The 20,256-nt window shown below is 51.2% G+C and overlaps 2 protein-coding genes and 2 pseudogenes across 2 annotated transcripts in view; 2 read left to right on the top strand and 2 right to left on the bottom strand.

Annotated features, from left to right (window-relative positions):
• The window catches only part of C32H13orf46 (chromosome 32 C13orf46 homolog), a 43,738-nt gene extending 26,022 nt beyond the window's left edge, over positions 1-17,716 (top strand). The window contains exons 8-19 of the mRNA XM_071800717.1: positions 351-3,488; positions 3,913-4,054; positions 4,188-4,498; positions 5,618-5,849; positions 5,991-6,838; positions 7,167-7,301; positions 10,812-11,130; positions 11,212-11,347; positions 11,500-12,934; positions 13,072-13,477; positions 13,699-13,821; positions 15,790-17,716. The gene's annotated coding sequence lies outside the window, so the exon portion shown is untranslated. The remainder of the gene's footprint in view (positions 1-350; positions 3,489-3,912; positions 4,055-4,187; positions 4,499-5,617; positions 5,850-5,990; positions 6,839-7,166; positions 7,302-10,811; positions 11,131-11,211; positions 11,348-11,499; positions 12,935-13,071; positions 13,478-13,698; positions 13,822-15,789) is intronic.
• Positions 4,492-19,611, bottom strand: GMIP (GEM interacting protein). Its single transcript, XM_065859310.2, has 21 exons — positions 19,487-19,611; positions 16,103-16,196; positions 15,947-16,019; positions 15,740-15,803; positions 14,813-14,938; positions 14,524-14,588; positions 13,675-13,785; positions 13,338-13,418; positions 12,741-12,929; positions 11,991-12,128; positions 11,435-11,625; positions 10,907-11,028; positions 10,637-10,723; positions 10,414-10,512; positions 9,467-9,606; positions 9,037-9,225; positions 8,821-8,958; positions 8,542-8,738; positions 7,844-8,132; positions 6,395-6,509; positions 4,492-6,025 (listed from the first exon to the last, which is right to left on the bottom strand). Exons 1-21 carry the CDS (start codon positions 19,506-19,508, stop codon positions 5,577-5,579), a joined length of 2,979 nt encoding a protein of 992 aa, XP_065715382.2. The 5' UTR covers positions 19,509-19,611; the 3' UTR covers positions 4,492-5,576.
• LOC136114020 (5S ribosomal RNA) lies at positions 14,364-14,482 on the top strand (annotated as a pseudogene).
• On the bottom strand, positions 15,023-15,141 carry LOC136114018 (5S ribosomal RNA; annotated as a pseudogene).
• Positions 19,612-20,256: the final 645 nt, after the last annotated feature.

Here is a 20,256-nt window from a genome sequence, read left to right as displayed (position 1 = left end):
AGCTGCTTATAACAGCACTTGTAAGGTATCTCATAGATACCACTCAACAAGCCACAGCATATAAATTACAAAGGGCAAAACAAAATAACCACAACACCGAGTTTACAGCACCCATCCAGGTTGATTTATGCCCCTCGCTCTCGCAAAGGCCCCAGTCATTTCTGTTCGGCTCCAATTTCCTCCTCCTGCCATCCCCAGGAACAATGTTATCACCGGCTCAGCCCTAATCTGACACCGGGGGAGTTTGGCAGAGCCAGGGCTGTGATGTAAAATACAAAGCAACACAAAGGGGAAGGAGATAGGGCTGGAGACCCAAGGACACGTTAACAGAGCAGTCGTGTCACCCGCAGGAGAAAAGGACGAACAGGACACGCTGGGAGAGCAGAGCGGTGATTATGGTCCTGCAAGGGCTCAGCGGTGCACCAGGCTCCTGAAATTCTACCCCTGCAAAGGGTGAAATTGCACCAGGAAGCTCAGGATGGCGATAAAACCTCTGGAAGAACCCGCTTATGAATTCTGCACCTTCGGGCCGCGACGCCGCACGCAAAGCGGTACCAGGAATGGGGTTCCGGGTGCGTTCGTAGGAGAAGCAAAAGTTGCGCTAACAGGTATCTCAGAGTCCTTTTTCAGAATAATACTGTATATATATATTTTAACAAACTTGTTTTCTCATAGCAAAGAACAACCAACTTAGCAAGAAGTCCAGAGAGCCAGAAATCCTTCCTGCAGAGTTACAACAACCTTACAAGAAGTCATTTCAAATTGGAAGCACCTTGCTCAGGTAACACAGGGCAGATCCTTCACCATCCCCCGAGCCTTTATTACCCTTTTAGCACCACAATTAAGTTGAAAAGCGAAGAGATTGGACTCCAAGCTGCAATTGAACAACAGCCCTCCCTTTTCCCTGGGTTTGATCTTCTCCGCGCTGGAGCACAAGAGTGGAATTCGGGTCAGAAGCTGCTTTACTTCTCTGCATAGGAGTTTGGGAGTGCATTCATCTTCAGATTTAGGGGGATATCTGCAGGAATCAAGAGCCGGTGAGTTCATTTCTCCAGGCACACGCTGCCCAAATTTGGGCCCATGCGGCTTCACCCATCCAGGTTGGCACCTGCACAAACTAACATAGACCTCACATCACCTTTCGCAACCACATAACCGCTTTGTAAAAGACCAAACTCAATTGCATTCCAACAATGACACTTCTGGGAGTGAGTATTGGATGCTGAATGATTTTGTTTCGCTGAGACCCTTCTCCTGGAATCCCAGGAATGTTAAAAACCTTCAGGACCGAACGGTGTCATCATCACCCCCAGCAGATCCCTGCAGAGACCAATTAATACTCCCCAAGCCCCTGGAGACCCCCAGAGCGAGGACACAACACCGCGGTTCTCCCGACCCCGAGCAGCCGGAGCTCTGGATGGAAACGGCGTCAACACCGGCGTTAAAATGCAGGAATTCCAAAACACCCACTGCTGCTGAATCGGCGCCAAGCCCGAGGTGGAGCGGAGCTGTTGTTTGTGAGCCCGAAGCATCACAAAACGCTTCCCAACAAAGACACGGGGGAGAAATCGGTGCCCACTGCAGCCTTGCCTACGATAGGAATCTTCTTTCCCTCCAGTGAGTTCACAGCCGTTTATGAGCACAAAGAACATGGAAAACTCCTCTCCACCTTTCACCTTTGAGGTTTGGACACTTAGAATCGAGGCGTTTCCATCTTGTGGACAACACCTTCGATCGAAGCGGGGAGACCACGGTAACAAAGCCTCACGTTACGTCTTGTCACCTTCACCGTGGTGGACAAGATGGGAAAACAGCTGGGGAAGAACAACGGGGATGTTTCCTCGAATCCCGGTGGAACAACGTCCTTCCTTCCCCAGGTAACTGTCCTGGAAATGGGGATTTGGGGGGTTAAGTCCCTTCTGTGCAGTTGTTGGCTCTCCGAGATGAAAACATTTGTTGTGGAGGGGAGGACGCCGGGGTGTTTTGTTTGGAGCCGGGATGGTCCAGGGGCCCCTAATTCACACAGGAAGGAGGAGATTACCCTACGCAGAGAGCCGAGGAAGCAAAGCTCGGCCCCCCTGTGCGATATCACATCACGAGGAGCCACGGCGAGGTTCAAACCGAGTCGGGACGCCGCGTTTACCGAGCGCCGTCGGCCTCATCCTCACCCAAAGCCAACCCCATCTGGCGCTGTTGTCAACACAAACCGAAACGGGGTGGAAATCGCCCTTGTTGGGAACCACACGCCGCGGCTCTGAGCTCCTCCAAACGCAACCGCTCGCGCTTTGGCTTTTACAGGGATCACTCCTCATAAGCCGCTTCCCCCCGCGTCTCCGCTTTGGTTTCGAGCCGGCCGCCTGCAGCTTGGGGCCAGGGAGTCATAAAGAGCGTTTAACATGCCTTTCTGCTTAAGTCTCGCAAGCAAAAACAAAACCAAGGCAGGAAAAGCCTCCAGCGGCCGGACGAGCAGATGCGGCACAACCGCAGCTCCATCTTGCAAAGCGCATCGGGGACCGACGCGCTTTCTGTCGCTATTTTCATAGATCCAGGCCCGGAACGCTTAATGTTTCCATTACAAATTAATCAGTCTTTTCTACTCTTAATTCCTGATCATTTCTAGTGATGTTTTCCAGTTTCCTAAAACCTTGAGCTTTTAAGCACTTTTATAATAGGGAGAATCATCGCTTCGGATGCTTTCTGCTCTTGCAAACAAGAAATCTTTCTCTCCTTTGAAGAATAATACTCCCTTAATTAAGTTATTCTTGTAAAGGGCACAGGAAGTCTGAATGTTCATTTATTAAAGAGATTTAGACTGAAAAATACAACTTACTTGAAACCAGCCCATAAGATACCAACAAAACCGGGTCCCTGGATGCCAAATATACGAAGATTGCTGTCTTAGCAAAGCTTGAATTACAGCTCTACGCGTCTCTTTTGAAAGTAAATGATAGAGGAGAGGAGCCAGCGGCCTGAGAGGCTCCCAGCCGCAAGTGTTGGGCCTGGATGGATGGACAGACAGACACGCGTATGGATTAAGGACGGAACCGCTTCCTAACTCAGCTCCTTCAGCAAATCCTCCCCAAGCAAAGCGTTTGTTGGATTGATGATTCATACGCCTGGTTGACTTTCTCTCCCATCTTCTATACGGCGATAGGTACCACCGCTCTTTATGTTCACAAAGCCGAGACTATCACGAAATACACCGGGTGGGGAGAAGCAAACAAAAGCTGTTTGCCCCCAGCAGCGGGGGCTCTCGGCGGGGGACACAGAGCTCGCTTTTCACTACATCATCTCAAGAGGAAAATAAAGCAAGAAGGCAATAATACCGACCTATCTCCTGCCCTGCAGCTTTCCAGATGCGTTAACAGCCAAGGTGCAGGGAGGAAGAGTTGGATTTGACTCTAAACGGCAACGTGTTCACCCACTCCTGTTGCTAAACCACCCGCTATAGCGTGAGACAACAAAACAGCTTCGAAAGAGAAATGAAAGTGAGTTCAGTACATAGTGGTAAGCGCTGGGTTAGCTAAGCGGAACATTAAGGCTTAAGCTGAGGGTAATGGGAACAAAACCTCCCACCCCGATCCCAGCTGAGGGTTTAAGAGGTGCCAACAGCTCCATAGCATCTCATATTTTGAGGGGTGAGTTTTAGGAGTAACAAAGTCTCCCTAGCATTCCACGTTTCGAGAGGCACAGCCTGATAACCAAACTCATCTCACACTCAGAGGGTGGGTCCTGCAAAGCAGAGAAGCCCAAGGAGGCCAGGACTAAAGCCCCAAATGAGACTGGGACTAAAGCTCAAAAGGAGCCAGGCCTAAAGCTCAAAGAAGCTGGGACTAAAGCCCACTCACCTCCCATGTTCCCCCCAAAGCCTCAAGCCCCCAACAAGCCCTTTGTCCTCCCTTTATACCCCAGGGTGCTGCTGTGAAGGCTGAAGAAGTGTTAACGGCTCAAAAGGAGCAGCTGTGAATGAAGCAATTTCCAGCTCACAAATGGCCTGAATTGCCCTTTTTTTCCCCCAGACTCTCTTTCTGGGGGTAATTTCAAGAAATAGCAGGTATGTTTTAATCTCCATTTATCTCCTCCAAGTAGATAATAAGAAATAACAGCACTAAACTTTGTTAGCAGGGTTCTTATTCCAGCTCTGCTGGTTCCTTGAATTATAAACTCTTGTTACCTTGGTTTTGCAGAGACCTGAGTGCACCTGGCACTGTTCGCAATAGAACCTTCCCTATTCACACAGAACAAACGCTTATAATAAACCACCCCGTAGTTTATTCACAGAAGATCTACAGTACAAGATAATTTAGGACTGAAGAATTCAAAGCATTCTATTAACAAATACATATTGCTCTGGCGATGCAAACCCTCTCAAGTCTGAACTGTATGAAGACTAAGAACGGATGCTTAGCGTTTCTTCTACAGCTTTACGTTTTGGTCCGGTTTCCTAACAGCCTGGTGATGGGACAAAGGAAACGTGTGGATTGTTTAACCTCTTGGGGTAAGCGTCATGTTTTCTCTTTTAAATTCATTGGTGCTTGTTGCGCTGCCAGAAAATGACCCGTTTCAGCATGTTTTCTGTCCGATGTCCTCTATTCCAGCTGCCTCCACCTTTCAACCCGTGTTTCTCCGGCTTCTTGCGTCGTCCTTCATGCCGAGAGGGGCACGTTCTCTTTGCTTTGCTTCTCATCACAGAATCCCAGAATGGACTGGGCTGGAAAAGCCCTCAGAGATCATCCAGCCCAACCCTTGGTCCAACTCCAGCCCGTTCACCAGATCGTGGCACTAAGTGCCATGTCCAATCTCAGCTTAAAACCCTCCAGGGCCAGTGAGTCCAGCACCTCCCTGGGCAGCCATTCCAATGCCTGACCACTCTCTTTGTGAAGAATTGCTTCCTAATATCCAGCCTAAGTTTAAGTTTAAGCCCCCTTGTCCTATTGCTGACTGCCTGGGAGAAGAGCCCAATCCCCACCTGGCTCTAACTCCCCTTCAGGTGGTTCTAGAGAGTGCTGAGCTCAGCTCTAAGCCTCCTCTTCTCCAGCCTAAACAAGCCCAGCTCCCCCAGCCTCTCCCCATAGGTTCAAGTCCCTTCCCCAGTCTTGTTGCTCTTCTCTGGACCCGCTCCAGCACCTCAATCCTGACCTGAGGGGCCCAGAACTGAGCACAATACTCCAGGTGCAGCCTCCCCAATGCAGAGCACAGGGGAAGCATCACTGCCCTTGTCCTGCCGACTACGCCGTTTTGGATCCAGGACAGGACCCCATTGGCCTTCTTGGCCACACTGTTGGCTCATGTTGAGCTTCCTGGCCATTAGACCCCAGGTCCCTTTCAGCCACTCTGTGCCCAGCCTGGAGCGCTACAGGGGTTGTTGTGGCCACAGTGCAGGACCCGGCATCGCTCCCCTGGGTTTGTTCATGAATAAAACCCCAACCTCGGGTTAACTCCAAGCCCATCGGTCTGCGTGGGGAATACAAACAGGTCGCTTTTCTCACCCCATCGCTATTCCTTTGGCCAGCAGACTCGGGATTTCAGTCACCTCTCCCTTTCCATGTCTATTTTCTGTTCCCCTGGGGGTTTCCCTACAGATACGTCCCCTGGTTGATCTCTTCTCTCCCCACAGCCCCCGCGCTCTCCGGAGGATTCTCGGCGGGCACCGAAGCCTCGTCGCCTCTGAACTTGGAGACGATCCGCGCGGTTTCCTGTGTGATCTCGAAGCGCTTGAGCTGCTGCCGCCCTCCCGAGCGCTGCCACAGCACCTTGGTGTCGCCATCCCCGCTCCCGCTCTCCTCCAGGACGCCCGTTGCCGCGGAGCCGCCGGTGGTGCCGCTTTCTGCGCTGGACTCGGTTGCCAGGTTGGTTAACGCGGTAGCCCTGGGGATGACCGCTTTTATTTTCGCCTGTGGCCGGATGTATTTTACAGGTTGCCGGGTGAAATGGCACCTGGGCTGGGTCTCTGGGACCGTGTCTGAATCGCCGTCTGTCCTTTCCTGCAGCTCCTCCAGCTCAGAGCCGACGCTTGTGTTCATCTCTGGACCAAAATACAGGCAGTTATCTTTAAGCACCGAGACAAGTTTACTACAGCAAACTATTTTAGCCAACAACCTCTTTTCCTGTTAGAAAGGACATTGAAAACCTGCGTTAAGGGGCTAAAAGGCCTCCCTCTAACAGCTTAATTAATCGCAAGAGGTGTAAGGTATTAATCAGGTTTATATTCTTAAAGCTGCCCTCATTGTGTTGAAACCAGGAGAGGGAAAACCCTTCCCAAGAACAGCGGACAACACACTCGTGCTTCCATGTGGTTGCTCTGCAAAGCAACGATGCCGAGGAGAACCCAGCTCTGCAAAAACGGCATCAAACAACCCAAACAGCGTCCCCGTAACAGCGTCGCTTCGTTCACCTAAAGCATCTGGGCTCGATGGGATGTGGGCTCCCTCCAGAGTCAGCTCGTCCACAGCTCCCCCGCAAGACGAGTTGTCACGGTCGGCGTTTAAACAGCGCTCGGAGGAGAGATTCTGTTGGGAAAAGTGGTTATATAAGACTCTTATTCGGCGCGAAGACACCGTCAGCTCCCACTTTACCCGAAATGCTGTTGAAGGAGGGAGACGCTTGAGCTGAAACGCCTCAGTTTGTCTGAGATGGTGCGTAATGGTTGGGGAAGAGGGAGGGAGCTCGCAGAGGGAAAATACGGCTTGAGAAGTGCCAACTGCAGACCCAAACGCCACAGAATTCACCCCAAAACGCGGCCGTGTGCTGGAATCGATTCCCGCGTCCCACCGGATGCTGAAGGCACCCGTTTCAGAGCAAAAAGGGGGAACATCAAGCAAACTGTGATGAGTAAAGGGTGAGTAAAGGGGAGTCACAGGTGGGATGGAGCCGGTGTGAGTTTGCACAAGGATCAGGTCGCCCGGGCACAGGTTGGGTTTATTAACGGCAAAATGAGAGTTTGCCCATGGAAACGACTTCACTTTGTCACGGTTTGCAATGCCTCCTATGGAATCGGGTCACGCTGCAGAACGTGGGTAAAACAGCTTTGGAAATGGTCACAGAAATAGTTGTATCTCCAAGTTCCTTCTGCGAAGGTTTATTGATCCTGTAGGGAGTGAGTTGTGCCTGCCCTGGTGGTTTGATTTCGACTCTAATCACGATAATTCTAATTTCTGCTTCCTCAGTGAACTGGAGCCGTAAAGAAAGCGGCGTTGCTGCGTGTGGCTGCGGATACGGCCCCTGCGGACACCTGCTCTTGCATAGAAACACCCCCGGCTCAAAAGGAGGAGGCAAAGAACCCCCAAACCCAGTTTATTTAGGTAAGTCATTTCTTCTTTCTTGCTCATCAAACAACTGTAAGAAGGGGAAAAAACACCCCACATATCCCAGCTCTGCCTATTGGTGTTTTTAAAGTGAAATATGGTGAGGAAAGCTGTGAATTTTGGGGAGAAGGCAGAACACGCAGCCACAGGGTCTGTGGCTGCTTGGGGACAGAACCGGTGGTGTCACCAAAGCACCCACTGGCTCTTAAACACACGTCGCCGCTTCCAAAGCCGTGGAGCTGTTGGCAGAGAGAAACAGCAGCATCCCAAGCAATTTAGCGTGGAGAAACCTACACGGGATCTAAAACACATGGAGCAAAACCACCACCCAGCGCGGTTCGAGCAGCTGTGGAGCGACCTGCAGCTTATCACCGGTTCCTGCTCCGTGTGCAACAGGCTCTTGCTCTTTCCCTTGGGAATAACTCTCTGAGATCAAATGGGTTTTGTTCTCTGCGAAAGAAGTTCTCTTTAATTGCTCGTCCGCCTTCCCGGCTCTACAACAGGGTGAGTAAACCCAGCTCGGTGTCTGGGAGCTCTACCTCTAAGCTCGCGTTCTGGGCGGTGTCAGGAGGTCCTTCATCCTTCTCCATCGACGCTTCTTGCGAGGGATTTTCGCAGCCGAGGGACAAGGGGGACGGCAGGTCATCCATCCCGAACACCCTCTCGTAGTTCTGAATGAGGAACTCCACAATCTGGGCTTGGTAGCCGGAGTCGACAAGGCAGGACATGGAGCCGTCGCTCCCAGCGCCCGGCCGGAGCAGAGTCGGCCCGAACACTATGCCCAGGTTGTTTGGGGACATCTTGTTCTCTTCGTATTTCTCTGCCACCCTGGAGGGGGGAAATAGGACCATGAGGGACTTCTGGTTCTCAACCCGGATGGAACGCACCAAACCCCCCATTTTCTGGGAGGGAACCCCCATCTTTTCTGGGCAACAGAGCTCTGCTCTGTGCAGCAAAACTCCCAAGGAAAACCTCAGAAGTTGGCTGGATCTGTTCAGAGTTTGATGCAAGAGGCTTGATCCCTCCTATTCCTTGACCTCTTACTTTGTACTCTATGAACCATTGTCACTAAGGACCTTCTGCTCCTTCTCAGTCGCTCAGAATTGCTGCAGGATCATGTTTTACCCTCCTCATCTGCATTTCTTGGCTGTCACGGAAACCCCGACTCTTTTCTCAGGAGGAGATCTCAACGGGGACCTCCAGGAACAACTGGCGCGACAACCACCGCGCTCCTCACCTGTACAAGTGTGCGATCAGGTGCCGCAGGGTGTTGTAGTTGCTCCCGGGCAATTTGCTCAGCAAGTCCTTCATGCTCTGGATGGGATCGGTGGGGAAACCCGAGCGCTCCGGTTTCTCATCCCCAGGTTTCTGCAGCTCCTTGGCGAGCGCGATGAGGTCGTTGTAGAGCTGGGACAGCAGCACCGGTGCCGAAAGCTGCAGAGAAAGGGGAGGAAAAGGGCGCTTTGCTTCATCCCGTTGACGCGGGGAACGCGGTGAGATGAGGTTTGGCACCCACCTCCTTCAGAAAATGCTTCAGGACCCCCGTGATGTCGTGAGGGGAGTGATCAGAGAGCTCCACCAGGCTCCGGCCGTTCTCGAACGCCTGGCACAGCTTTTCCACCCGCGCTTTGGAGCCGCTTATCCGATAGATCCCCTGCGTGGTCCGGATGGCGACGGGTCAGGAGTTTGGGATACGGAGAGGAGAAAACCCAAGCGAGAATAACCCACTCACCTGCACTCCGAGGGCACGGGCTTCGATTTCCGAGGTGCATTTCACCACGATGAAGGGAACTTCTTCTGGGAAATCTCGCGGCACCTGCGTGAAGTGGACGCCGAACAGGGGGACTCGGTTGGGCAGCTTCTTGTGGCCGCAGGTGATGAGCAGGTTCTCCAGGCACTTCTTGTGGCAAGCCAGGCAGCACTGGAACAACAGGATTGCCCCAGTTACGGGCTGGTTGTGGTGAACTGGGAGGATTCCTCCTGTCCACTCAACCACCAACATCCCACCAACCCCAAGAGGGTTGTTCCAGGTGAGCAGCTTTACTCAAACACCGAAAAATGTGCTTTTTTGTAATGCAGAGGTGCATTAAAAACCCCAGAACTTTGCAGAGGTCGCTCCTTTGCGCGGAGGCGATGGTGTGACGGCGTTTTCCAGCCCTCACCTCCTCGCACTCGAAGCCGCTGACCATGAAGTTGTCGCACTCCCTGCACTTGGATGGGCCCCGCAGTTTCCGCAGCCGGTGGGTCTGCGCCGCGCCGGAGAGCGGGATGTTCTTAAACTGCTGCTGGGATGTACCGTTTTCTGCAGAAATAGCGTTAAAATGCACCGATACGCAAACACGGTTACCACCCCGTGACTCGAAGAATCATAGAATGCTAGGGATTGGAAGGGACCTCGAAAGCTCATGCAGTCCAACCCCCCCACCAGAGCAGGAACACCCAGCTGAGGTGACACAGGAACAGGTGGGTTTGAGTGTCTGCAGAGAAGGAGACTCCACAACCCCCCTGGGCAGCCTGGGCCAGGCTCTGTTACCCTCACTGAGAAGTTTCTTCTCAAGTTGAAGTGGAACCTCCTGTGTTCCACTTTAAACCCATTACCCTTTGTCCTACCGTTGTTTGTCACCGAGAAGAGCCTGGCTTCATCCTCCTGACACTCTCCCTTTCCATATTGATCCCCATGAATGAGTCCCCCCTCAGTCTCCTCTTCTCCAGCTCCAGAGCCCCAGCTCTTTATCCCTTTCCTCACACGGGAGATGCTCCACTCCCTCCAGCATCTTGGTGGCTGCGCTGGACTCTCAACAGTTCCCTGTCCTTGAACTGAGGGGCCACAACTGGACACACTATTCCAGATGTGACACAATATTCCAGGTGTGGCCTCCCCAGGGCAGAGCAGAGGGGCAGGAGAACCTCTCTGACCCACTGACCACCCCCTTCTAATCCCCCCCAGGTCCCATTGGCTTCCTGGCCACAAGGGCCCAGTGCTGGCTCATGCTCACCCTGCTGTCCCCAGGCCCCCCAGGTCCCTTTCCCCTACGCTGCCCTCTAACAGCTCATTCCCCAACTCACACTGGAACCTGGGGTTGTTCTGCCCAGATACAAGACGGCTCACCGCTTTCAAGAGTTTGCAGGGAATCCCTCTCTTCAAAATCATCCGAGGAGGACACGGTGCTGGTGGACGGAGCTTTCAGCAACTTCCTATTAGAGTTTCCTTGAGAGGAGAGAAAATACAAACCGTTGTTCTTGTCCTCGTGATGCACAAAGTGGGGCTGTGTAGTTTATTCCCCGTTTCAGGCTTCGGGGTGATATTAGGGAAGAAATTCTGTGGCTCCCACCTGGGCTGGAACCGGGAGAGTCCAGGGACCGGGATTCACAGCTGCCCCCGAGACTTTCGGTGTCACTGCACAGGGATTTGTTCACACCTGCGGGGGGTGGAGACACTTACAGACCATCCCGAGCACCCCCAGCTCCCCCCAACAAAATCCATCAATATTGTCGAGATTTTCTCAGCAAAGCCTTAAGAATTTGAGAACCTCCCCTTTTCGTTGGCTACGAATCCCGAGACTCGAGAGCAAATGGGGTCGTGTTGATGAAATTCGACCTACTCTGCTCATCGTTGGCGTGGAGCTGCTTTCTGGGCCGATCTTCTGGCACATTCGCGTCCTTTGCTGCGGGAGAGGCACCGCTGGAATGCAGCACCATCTTCTTTCTACCGCTGGGAGGGGACCTGAGAAGAGATTGCAAAGGATTTGGCAGCGTTTAAGAACAACAGGTGATATCGCATCGCCGAGGTGCCTTAGGGGCAGCTGCGACAAAGCCTCCATTCCAGGTAGAAGCTTTTATAACAAACACTTGGGCAAAAGCGGGAAAACAAATTAGTTCGGTGTGATTTCACCTCTTCTATTTGCAGGAAAGATCTAGAAACCAGCACTCATGTGAGAAGAGAGAGCGCCAAATCCTCAGCAAATGACAGAAAGAACTGAAGGGCTGTGGTACGGAATCACTGCTGTTCTGAAATCAGCCACCGCAACGCTGCTCGAGGCTTTGTAAGTGTGTTTTAAACCCTTTCGTTGTTTTGTTGTTGTATATTCCTGACCTTCCAGCTAGGATGGAAGTTCTCTGCTCTCCCCTACCTCTGCCCGCCGGGAGCGAGCGGCTCGAACTCGAACACCTCCACGTGAACGTCTTTCTTCTGCAGGGCCTGGATGAACTCCAGGTACTTCTCGCCCGCTTTGTACGGCTTGCAGACCTCAGACAGGTACTGGTAGCCCAGCGGAATCTGTTCCGACTGCGTCTGCCGCTGCTTGAACATCCTCAAAGTGACCTGGTAGGGAAAGGAATAGAAAATCATCATTGTTAGGCAAAGCCCGGGAGCTTTTTCCTCCCTTGGATCTTCACGTGTCTTCAGTTTTTCGTTATCCAAACTCGTTATCTTCATAGTTCTACTTAACACATCAGATGAATGGCGCTGTGTCTTGCTCTAGGATTTTGTCCACTAGACCTTTTCGCTGGATATTTGTGTCCTCAAAGCTGTTGTAATTGAAAAAGTGATTATATAGCTGAGATTTATTTGGTAGCAACGTCCGAAGCAGTTCCCTCATTCCAACCGCTTGAGAATGGCCAGCGATGGGGCGCTGGAATAGCAAAGAGCCTGGAGGATGAGAAGAGAAATTCGGGGGCCACACGTACCCATGTCAGCACCTCGTCCCCTTGGTAAATGAGCTTCCGGACGTGGGAGACGATCCGCGCTCGCACCTTCTCCAGCTCCTGCCGCCGAAAGTTGGCGTCGCCGATGCACGTCTTGTACAACGCCTCGGCCTCCTGAACCTGAACCGGAGCCAAAGAGGGATAAACGTCACCGGAATGGGCGGAAAGATGCCTGTCAGCTAAAGCTTTCATGTTAGCTGCATTTTCCTGGAGAACCAGATACATGTTTTGGTAGCCATAACAATGGAATGCGAGGTTATCGATAAAGATTGATGCACATCCCGCAAGAGGGGCGACAAGAAACATGCGACCAAAAAACTAACCAATGGAATAAAACATCCCATTCACATTAATATTTCATATAAAAGTGGGAGATCACGAGGATCTCATCCCTTTTCCCTATGGCCGACATTAGGAGAGGACCTTGCGAATCGTCCCTGTGAACTGAGGCCAAGTGACAGACTGAATCCAGCTCTGCTTGGCTGCAGAGTCCAGTCCGGGACTTCGGGTGCCTGCCCTGCAGCTGCCAGGACTTTCAATATCGCTTTTGTATATTTTGTGTTATTTTCTCTATTCTTATCAGTAGCATTAGTATAACATCTTTAATTTTCCCAACTCTCTTCTGTCTGTCCTTCTTTCCCTCCTGTAATTAGTGTGAAGAGGGGTTAACGAAACATCTGCCATGGTTTATTGTCACCCCAAATCAAACCTCAACAGCACCAAACGCGTCACCTTGGCTTGTGCCTCCTCGCAGGACCGACGGCGCTTCTCCAGCTGCTTGTTGGCACTGCCGGGGTTGGCACCGGCTGTGTTCTGGTGCTCATCCTCCGCCCTGGCGCTCAGCAGCTTGGCTTTCTCCAGCTCCTCGCAGCGCTGCGCGTACTGCAGGCGCGACTTGCGCAGGGACGCCAAGGATTCGTTCTCGGGTAGAAAAACAAACAGGTTTGGGGTGGGAAAGAAACAGGTTGAGGTTTGAAAAGACCTTTTGGGAAGCCGGGTGGGGAAAGGGGGTTTAAATGGATGTGTTTGTCCTCAAACTAAAGTGGTTTCTCCTCATTTTCAGATGGAACCTCCAGTCCCATCACTGGGCACCGTGGAGAAAAGTCTGGTCCATCCTCGTGACCCCCACCCTGAGATATCAATCACATCGATAAGGTCCCTCTGGGCTGAACAGACGCAACTCTGTCCTTCCTCATCAAAAAGATGCTCCAGGTTCTTCCTCCCCAACCTGTTCTGTTGTCTGGGGTTATTATTTAATACCACTTGTCCATAAACATCTATTTTCAGTCTTTTGACCCGCGACCGGCACAAAGAGCAGGCCCATCTTACCATCCTCTTTTGCTCCTTCGTCCACTGATCTTTGAACTCCTTCCTCCATTTCTCGATTTCGTTTTTCTTGGCCGACAGAGGCTACGGAGGAAGAAGAGTTAAGACAGGCACAGTTCCTTGTGAGGAAAAGCATCTGGCAGGTGAGGGCACAGCATCGGAAAGCAAAAACCCTGCAAAACACTTCATTCTCCCTTAAACTCGGCCTGCGTTGCCCTCCCTTAAACTCGGCCCGTGTTGCCTTCCCTTGTCCCCCCTACCCCACAGACCAGCAGGAATCACTTTATTAGGTCTCCATGATGCTCCCACCTCATTTTTCCACAAAATTGTCCAGAAATACCTGATAAAACTCCTTCTGCTGCAGCAAGCCCACCGTCTCACTCGCAGAACTGCCCACCTTGATGTCGTGTTCCAGGACCAGCGTGTAGAGCGCTCGCAGGGGCATGTTGTGCTGCACCAACCAAGAAAAGCCAGGTTTAAATAACAGGTAATCACCGCCACTTGTCTAAATCAAAGACATTTTGGTATCGGGAGAGTTTGCGCTTGTTAAACATGGAGTTATTTTGGCCAACGTGGCGACTGGAAGCAGAAAAGCTTTATTGCAGCATCGATGTCCTTCTATCTAATTTCTGAACAATAAGCCCGTAGAGGAAGGAACTGGTCCAACACTGGGACTTTTAGGAAGGTTTTGGGGGCGTATTTGGATTTAAGCCGGGCTTTAAATTATCAGAGAGGTTCTCCTGCCCCTCTACTCTGCCTTTTAGTTCAGATACTATCAGTATATACTTGGGGAACATATATATATATATATATAATATATACAGCCGTAGCACCCTGAGAATGCCCCATCTTGTCTGATGTGGGAAGCTAAGCAGGGTCGGGCCTGGTCAGTGCTTGGATGGGAGACCAATGGTACCTGGGGTGGGTTAGAAGGGGGTGGTCAGTAGGTCAGAGAGGTTCTCCTGCCCCTCTGCTCTGCCCTTTAGTTCAGATACTATCAGGATATACTTGGGGAACATATATATATACATATACAGCCATAGCACCCTGAGAACGCCCCATCTGGTCTGATCTGGGAAGCTAAGCAGGGTCGGGCCCGGTCAGTGCTTGGATGGGAGCCCAGCTGGGAGTAGCGGGTGCTGTGGGCTGAGCCAGCACTGGGCCCTTGTGCAAAAAGACTCGGTTGTACCTGTTGGCAGATGGCGTTGCGCCCCGACTCCGCGATCTTCACCATCCCTTTGGCGAACTCGGTCTCTGGAAAAGGGGCAGAGCGGATTAGACTCCAGATCCAGGTCGGTTTTGTCCAATCCGGAGGCCGTTCCGGTCAGTTAGAACCATTCAGGGAGGGAGAAATTGTAATTCTGTGGCTTTATCTTCATGAAAAAGCAGCTAAAAGGGTTGGTGTTTGGCCCGTTTCTCACTGTTTTGCTCGTGTCTGTGTGTTCTCGGCCGTGATGCGTTTTTAAAGCTGGACTCACCGTAGCTCAGGCGTTTCTCCATCCAGCTGAGCAGCTCTTTGACGTATTTACACCACATTTTGGCGTATTCCAGGGCGGCGTCGATGCCGCCTTCGCATTTGATCAGCATTTCATCCGCCTCCTGAACTGCAACGGGATAAATTCGGGTTAGAACAGCGCGAAGCTGAAGGTCCCATTGGCTTCCTGGCTACAAGGGCCCAGTGCTGGCTCAGCCCACAGCACCCGCTATTCCCAGCTGGGCTCCCATCCAAGCACTGACCGGGCCCGACCCTGCTTAGCTTCCCAGATCAGATGAGATGGGGCGTTCTCAGGGTGCTATGGCTGTAAATATTATATATATGTGTATATATATGTTCCCCAAGTATATCCTGATAATATCTGAACTAAAGGGCAGAGTAGAGGGGCAGGAGAACCTCTCTGACCTACTGACCACCCCCTTCTAACCCACCCCAGGTACCATTGGTCTCCCATCCAGACGCTAATCGGGCCTGACCCTGCTTAGCTTCCCAGATCAGGCATTCTTAGGGTGCTATGGCTGTATATATATGTATATATAGATGTTCCCCAAGTATATCCTGATAGTATCTGAACTAAAGGGCAGAGCAGAGGGGCAGGAGAACCTCTCTGACCCACTGACCACCCCCTTCTAATCCCCCCCAGGTCCCATTGGCTTCCTGGCCACAAGGGCCCAGTGCTGCCTCATGCTCACCCTGCTGTCCCCAGGCCCCCCAGCTCCCTTTCCCCTACGCTGCTCTCTAACAGCTCATTCCCAACTCACACTGAACCTGGGCTTGTTCTGCCCAGATCAAGACTCTACACTTGCCCTTGTTATATTTCATTAATTATTCCCTGCCCAACTCTCCATCCTGTCCGTGTCTCTGATGGCAGCACAGCCTCCAGTGTCACCCAGTGTCACAGCAAGGTTACCTGTTATATCCGCTGGCACTTGCCTCTCTGAACTGGTTTTGCTCTTGCAGGAACTTTCATTCGACTGTGGGTAGAAAAGCAAAAAGAAGAGGAAACTGCTGGAAAAAAATCCACATATTTCTCACAAAAATATCAATCCAAGCAGTAAATGCCGGAGTGTTTTCACTAATATTATCTGCTCGGTCACTGATTTCAGCCTTTTCCTACCGGAACGCTCTCTTTATCTGCGATCAGGTCTGTGTCGGCGCTGGCAGCATCGCCAATGAACATATCAACCGCCCTGGATAACGAAGAAGAGCGCAATTAACTAAACGAAGGTTGTAGCGACCCAGGAAACCATCTCTGCCCCATTTCCCTACGCACGCGTTCCCGATGGAGATCTCGATGGCATCCAGGCTCCGGAATATCTCGCTGTACCGCTTCCTATGTTCAGGCGTCCTCTCCTCGTTCTCAAGACCTGGGGATGGAGAAGAAATTGGTTCATGGGATTGTCCGACCCGGAGATCGACAGGCGGTAACGTCCCCAGAAAATGGCTCGTTCCGCGTGTATGTCGCAATGTTTGTTGCATATCCATCTCAATATTACACGCGTTTATTTATGGGGATGATATACATTGCGAAATGCTGCATCTCGCGTGGTCCCCGGCGGGTACAAATTATTATGATGCAAAATATAGAGCGGGTTTGTCCCCACGTGGCTCTGTAAACCCTACACACGCCTTTTATTGATGCCGTTCGTCTCGCTTTCCGCTGTCATTGTGTCCTGAAACTCAAATCAACTCAGGCCGGAAGCTGCTGGAAAGAAAAAGGGGAAAGAAAAATCCAATTCGAATCCGAAACTGGGCGCAATTGGTAAAAACAAAAGAAAACTTCACTCTTCTTTGTCCTTTTGACATTCCAGGAAACAGGATGTGGTCGATTGACCTAAATCTAGAGTTTCTTCACTGGTTTTGACGGGGCGCACATTCTTGCAGATGTTACTCAAGTGAGAAGTCGGTTTGTGTCTCATTCAGTTCTAGAGGCCCCCGGGCCTTGTTTTGGTCCTGAAAAACACTGATTTTCTCTCTTTTTCTAGCTGGGTAACTATAACTTGTACCCAGGTTAACCTGCTCAACATTTCCCACCCGCCGGGTGACCCGAGACGGGCGATTCATCCAACACCTCATCCCGCTTTTTCTGTAGGAGACGCAAATTGCTCCTAATCCGATCCGTAACGAACAAATTTGAATCTTAACCATCCTTATTAATTCACGTGAGCTTTAATTTCTCGTTTAACACGAGCGGGGGATTGTACAACAGGAAGACGTGACTCAACCGGAGCGGCACTGCCAAGGGGCGAAGCGAAACCTCCTTCTGAAAGCAGAACCTCAGCTTCTCACGAGTCTTTTGTTCCACCTCACTAAGGTAATAAATGTAATAAACAACTGGAAAGTGGAAAAACAGGAAAGAAAAGGTTCCCCTTGTTATCCACTGCGTTCGCACAAATTTAAACACGGGGGAGCGACGGCGCCGATCTGCCTATTGAAATATTCTGAGCGGCTTTTTGGCACGTGCCAAACGATTCCTGTCCGTAAATTAATTGATCTTTAAAGCCCTTTGCAAAGCATCCACTGTTGGGATATCGGAGCAGGACGCTCGCGCTCTGCCCATTGCCCGTCCACTCCGCAGCCTCGTTTATAAGCGCAAGATGCGGTTTAAAACCAGTTATCGTGCTGGGTAAGCCAACTGGATGGCTGATCTACAACCTAACTCTTCTGGGGATTGAAAACCATCTATATTTGCTGGTGGTGGACTCTTATTCTTCTTATCTTAGGCAATCCCCGCAGAAATTGTTCAGTTTTGGCACTAGACCCAAAGGAAACCGCGATGTGATGAACCGGCTGTTGAGTTCTGGATGGACGAGACTCATCTCATCGGTATCATGGACCTTCTGGAAGGCTCCTCGCTCTTCTCCATGGAGATGGAGCTCCCGTAATGGTTGGTACGCAGAGCCCAGGGGGTGTTTTAGCAGGAGAAGCTCTTGTTGTGCCCTTCAGCAGAAGCAACACTTCCCTTTCAGCTGCGGTTACCGCGAAATGGGGTAAGCATGGCAAACCCGGCCTCGGCGGGGGCGCCGTTGCTAAAGCTCGATATATGGTAGCGCCTTCCTCTTCTCCGCGCTCGTGTTTCGCAACGCAATGTCTCCCTTTTCTGCAGAAAAGGATTCGTGCTTCTTAGCGGCGTGTGGGTCAAACCCTCCCCTTGCTGAGCCGCTCGGAGCGAACTGGGCCAAATAAGCCTGAAAACCCCCAAATTGCGTGAAATCCAAGGTATTCCTCAGCGAGACTGCGGTTACAGCTCGGGCGCTTAGATCAGCATCCGGCTGAGGAATAACAGTGTAATAATCACCCAAATATAATATAATCCAGTATAATATAATCCAAATCCCTTCGCAACCATTTTGCAAAACCAAGAGCGCAACTTCTCTCCCCACTTCAGTGGAACAAGAGCTGAATGTACAAATCATCTCATTTTGAGGAGGTTGGAACAGCTACCGAGCAGCATCACCCGTAACCAACAGGAAACACCGTCGGGGTCAGGCGTCCCGAATTAGCCGTACGTATTAACGAGGGGGTTAATGAAAGGCGCTGTGGGGAGGAGGAGAGTTGCCGCTTAATGGAAACTTTGCACTTCATTAAAAGGAGGAAGTTTGCGTGCTGCAAATGCATCTGATGGCAGAAACTGAGCGCGGGCGCGTTGGTTTGCAAGAGAAAAGTGAGGTGATTGCCAGCTTTGGGGGAAAATACTGGTAAAACTTGATAGATAGCAGCCCCCCGCAGCTCTTTGTTAATTAACCTTGCTTATTAAATAAGGAAAGTACAGTTCATTACACTTCTGGCTGTTTGTTGAATGTTAAGAATAAGGAAAAGGTAGCGATGGTAAGAAGAATTTAGACTGAGAGCGAAGCTCAGCAGATCTCGTACTGGAAAGCAGTAAAACCACCTCCCAGTTAACAACAAAAGGATGAATTTAGGACATTTAAAGGCCAAAATATAAGCCTGAACAAAATAATTTATACCGGTCACCTTGGTTTTGCAAGAGCTGGCAAATAAACCTCCGTAGTGGATGCGATTGGGCTGATTTCTCGAGGGCATTTGGCTTTTATGGTCACATCGTGTTATGGGTTTTACGGACCAACCTCAAAATGCATCTTTAATGAACACATGGGGTTGTTTCTAGAGGGGTCTCAGAGCAGATTGCTGCTTTTTGGTGAGTTTATTAAGTAATTTGACTCGTGTTATCACCTCTCCCGGTAAAGATTTGCAGAGCAAGAACTGAACCAGCTCTTTGTTTCAGAGGCCGTAAGCGGAAAAGAGGATCCACGGGTACGGAGCGAAGGGGACGTGGAGCAGAACCGCTCCGATTCCAACCGGTCACACTCACCATTGAGTTTCCTTTGAGAACAAGGACTTAAAGCAAGTATTTTCCAACCCCAGATCATGTAGGAAGAAGCGCTGCACCCTCTGCTTCCCAAAAAAGGGGGTTTGCGCCCTTTCCTCTTGCACAAGCGCACAAATGCATCGAACAACTCCATCTGTCAGCGGAAGAGACTGAACAGTCGTGTTTTCAATGCAAACCCCGCTTAGAGGAACTTAAAAGCTATTTTCTAACACCCGTGTTTCCTCCACGGCGCACAGGCCTGGGGTAAATCCTGCCCCGAAAGCTCACAGGATGAGCAGAAAAGGTTGTTTTAATGCCACCACGTACCACTCGCTTCTGGGTCTCCCATGGCCGAATCGTGAGGGTTTCGCCCCGAAAGCAGCAGAATCCCGAATTACCGAGATCCCAAATTCCTCGGTCAGACGGGACGTGAAGAACTCGTCCGGAGGCCCATGTGGGTGAAGCCCACCTGCCCCGAATAACCGGTGGAAATTCGGCGAGCCACCAAATCTGCTTCCTGCAGCCGCACTTCCGCGGGAGGAAATCGCGTTCGTTCGTTTGGTGTGCGATTTGCGTAACTCAGAGATGTGGTAATTGGTGAAGAAACGATGGGGTTTGAGTCTCCCGGCCTCGGCGCAGTGGTGATTTTCTACCTGGGGGGCTTCTCATCTTCCCAAGAACCACCCGCGTTTCCAAGTGTACCGAGCAAGGCGCTGGAAAACCAGGGTGAGGGAAAAGGGGCGTTGGGTTGAAATTGGGGCCAGAGGAAGGGAAAAAATGATCATTTTGGGTGGGATGGTGGTTCCTTGTTCTCCCCATGGGTGGCAGAATGCAAACCCCCCTCCATCCATTATGGAAGGAGCAGACACATCTCCCTCTCTCCCTGCAGCTTCGTTTGATCCCAGAGCCCGCTGGCCATTAAGAGAGAGAAGAAGGGAGCACCGAGGCACCAAGGAGCCACTGGGCACCCACAACCAGTGTGGGGGATGTTTGGAAGCTTCAAGGGCACCCACAGCCAGTATGGGGGTGCAGAGAAGCTTCTGGAATGCCCACATTCCGATTGATCAGGCTATAAAAACAGGACTCTCGCCGAGGCT

Source organism: Patagioenas fasciata, chromosome 32 (genome assembly GCF_037038585.1).
Source record: "Patagioenas fasciata isolate bPatFas1 chromosome 32, bPatFas1.hap1, whole genome shotgun sequence".
In the NCBI taxonomy this organism is placed as follows: domain Eukaryota; kingdom Metazoa; phylum Chordata; class Aves; order Columbiformes; family Columbidae; genus Patagioenas; species Patagioenas fasciata.
This window is presented reverse-complemented; position numbering and strand designations above follow the sequence as displayed.

What these genes read in the sequence shown, in the direction of transcription:
- GMIP (XM_065859310.2), bottom strand. Translation starts at nt 19,508, where the DNA reads ATGGGAGACCCAGAAGCGAGTG. An exon ending in AGTGCCAGCGGATATAACAG is followed by an intron (nt 14,939 to 15,739) that starts GTAACCTTGCTG and finishes ATCCCGTTGCAG; the next exon opens with TTCAGGAGGCGGATGAAATG. An exon ending in CCTGCAAACTCTTGAAAGCG is followed by an intron (nt 9,607 to 10,413) that starts GTGAGCCGTCTT and finishes CTATTTCTGCAG; the next exon opens with AAAACGGTACATCCCAGCAG.